The sequence below is a fragment of the Bos indicus genome, chromosome 10, assembly GCF_029378745.1.
Source record: "Bos indicus isolate NIAB-ARS_2022 breed Sahiwal x Tharparkar chromosome 10, NIAB-ARS_B.indTharparkar_mat_pri_1.0, whole genome shotgun sequence".
NCBI classification, from domain to species: domain Eukaryota; kingdom Metazoa; phylum Chordata; class Mammalia; order Artiodactyla; family Bovidae; genus Bos; species Bos indicus.
In genome coordinates this window covers 28,002,485-28,005,320 of record NC_091769.1, presented here as the reverse complement: position 1 = coordinate 28,005,320, position 2,836 = coordinate 28,002,485, and the positions used below count along the sequence as shown (strand labels likewise).

The 2,836-nt window shown below is 40.8% G+C and overlaps 1 protein-coding gene across 1 annotated transcript; it reads left to right on the top strand.

The window, feature by feature from the left end:
* The first annotated feature begins 516 nt into the window (after positions 1-516).
* LOC109564316 (olfactory receptor 4F3/4F16/4F29-like) lies at positions 517-1,458 on the top strand. The gene has a single exon (XM_019967800.2). The coding sequence runs from the start codon at positions 517-519 to the stop codon at positions 1,456-1,458; it is 942 nt and encodes a 313-aa protein (XP_019823359.2).
* The last annotated feature ends 1,378 nt before the right edge of the window (positions 1,459-2,836 follow it).

Below are 2,836 nucleotides of genomic sequence, written 5' to 3'. Positions count from 1 at the left end.
TGTACTTAGTTCAATATAATACACAGGGTAGTAAAATAAATGGCTAGTAATAATAAAACAAGAATTTGTAGATGTGGTAAGCATCTGAGTAATATTGAAGATGAAATGTTCCCACAGGAAGGGCCAGAGGAAGCTAACTTCCTGAAAGATTGCAATAGTGATTAGTTCTATATGACTGAGGTAGGTCATATTAATTTAAAATCCAAAGTCAAAAGGTTTGGGGTTGAATTCCTGTTACTCTTGTTGACCATCAAGTATTTCAGGAGTAATATGAGAACACTCACCCAGAAAGGAAAAAGAAGGTATTAAATGGAAAGCCAACTTGGGGGTGGAGAATAGCTCCACATGACAGCAACTAATTTTTCTGTGTGATCACACTGCAAAGGCTGTGAGGTAATTTTCATGCAAAAGTAGAAATAGGCTTGCATGACTTTGGTTTATCTTCTAGTTTATTAACATAATCATCATAATTTACATTTCTCTGTTGTCCTTCAGGTAGCAAAACCTACAAAGCCAATGTATGGAGCAAATCAGTCTATGGTGTCAGAGTTTGTGTTCCTGGGACTCACCAATTCCTGGGAGATTCAACTTCTCCTCTTTGTGTTCTCCTCTAGTTTTTACATTGCAAGCACAATGGGAAACTTGCTCATTCTGCTCACTGTTATCTCTGACCCTCACTTACACTCCTCCATGTACTTTCTGTTGGCCAACCTCTCCTTCATTGACCTGGGATTTTCTACCATCTTTTCTCCCAAGATGATTTATGACCTTTTCAGAAAGCATAAAGTCATCTCTTTTAGTGGCTGCATCACTCAGATCTTCTTCATCCACATCATTGGTGGTGTGGAGGTGGTGCTTCTCATAGCCATGGCCTTTGACAGATATGTTGCCATATGTAAGCCTCTCCACTATCTGACCATCATGAGTCCAAGGATGTGTGTTTTCTTTATAGTGGCTGCCTGGATTATTGGCCTTATCCACTCCGTGGTTCAACTAGCTTGCATGGTAAACTTACCCTTCTGTGGCCCAAATGTGTTGGACAGCTTTTACTGTGACCTTCCTCAGTTGATCAAACTTGCCTGCACAGACACATACCAACTCGAGTTCATGGTCACAGCCAACAGTGGATTAATTTCTGTTGGCTCCTTCTTCATTCTGATCATTTCCTATATTATCATCATTCTCACTGTTCAGAAACAGTCTTCGGTAGGTTCATCCAAGGCTCTGTCCACACTTTCAGCTCACATCACTGTAGTAGTCTTGTTCTTTGGTCCTTTGATGTTTTTTTATATATGGCCATTTTCCTCCTCACACCTCGGTAAATTTCTGGCTATATTTGATGCAGTTCTCACTCCTTTCCTGAATCCTGTTATTTACACATTCAGAAATCATGAAATGAGGGTTGCAATGAGGAGAGTATGCAAACAACTAGTGAATTACAGGAGATCTCTAAAGTGATGAGCGATTTCTTCACTGTATTGTGAAGAGCTCTTGTTGATTACTAATGTTCAGTGTTGATGGTCACACTCAGAAAGAATCTTCTGTTTGTCCTTGATTTGATTACACAAAGATATTGAGTCCATTTTGTCTTTCACTTAGGAAGCAGAGACATTTGCCTTTGAGAAGAGACTTACATATAGAGTATTTAAAATCAAAGTATACAGAAACCTTGAACCTAAATTCTTAAGGAATAATGTTTATAAGAAAGTAATTTTTAGAAATACCTTGGAGGGAAGATTTCTTTAAGGCCTTCAGAACAGGAAGAAATATCTCCTAATCTACCCTAATTTGGGATAACTTCTATTTACCTGGAATATATCTGCAAACACCCTATTTCCAAGTATGGCCATATTCATAGATATTGGAGTTTAAAATTTTGACATGTCTGTTTGGTGGACCCAAGTCAAGCCACAATAGTAGTATAAGTAGTAGAGATATCTGAAAACAGAAACAATTGTAAGATAACTACCTGTTAATGAGTGCAAATACATTAATATTGAAAATGCATAATGGAATAAACATTCAGTTCAGTTCAGTTCAGTTGCTCAGTCGTGTCCGACTCTCTGTGACCCCATGAATAGCAACACACCAGGCCTCCCTGTCAGTCACCAACTCCCAGAGTTCACTCAGGCTCACGTCCATCGAGTCAGTGATGCCATGCAGCCATCTCATCCTCCATCGTCCCCTTCTCCTCCTGCCCCCAATCCCTCCCAGCATTAGAGTCTTTTCCAATGAGTCAACTCTTCGCATGAGGTGGCCAAAGTACTGGAGTTTCAGCTTCAGCATCATTCCCTCCAAAGAAATCCCAGGGCTGATCTCCTTCAGAATGGACTGGTTGGATCTCCTTGCAGTCCAAGGGACTCTCAAGAGTCTTCACCAACACCACAGTTCAAAAGCATCAATTCTTCGGTGCTCAGCCTTCTTCACAGTCCAACTCTCACATCCATACATGACCACTGGAAAAACCATAGCCTTGACTAGACAGGCCTTTGTTGGCAAAGTAATGGCTCTGCTTTTTAATATGCTGTCTAGGTTGGTCATAACTTTTCTTCCAAGGAGTAAGTGTCTTTTAATTTCATGGCTGCAGTCACCATCTGTAGTGATTTTGGAGCCCAGAAAAATAAAGTCTGACACTGTTTCCACTGTTTCCCCATCTATTTCCCATGAAGTGATGGGACCGGATGCCATGATCTTCGTTTTCTGAATGTTGAGCTTTAAGCCAACTTTTTCACTCTCCACTTTCACTTTCATCAAGAGGTTTTTGAGTTCCTCTTCTGCCGGGGACCAGCCCCAGCTGATCCAGGGTATTCGAAGGAGAGACGGCATAGGCGAGGAT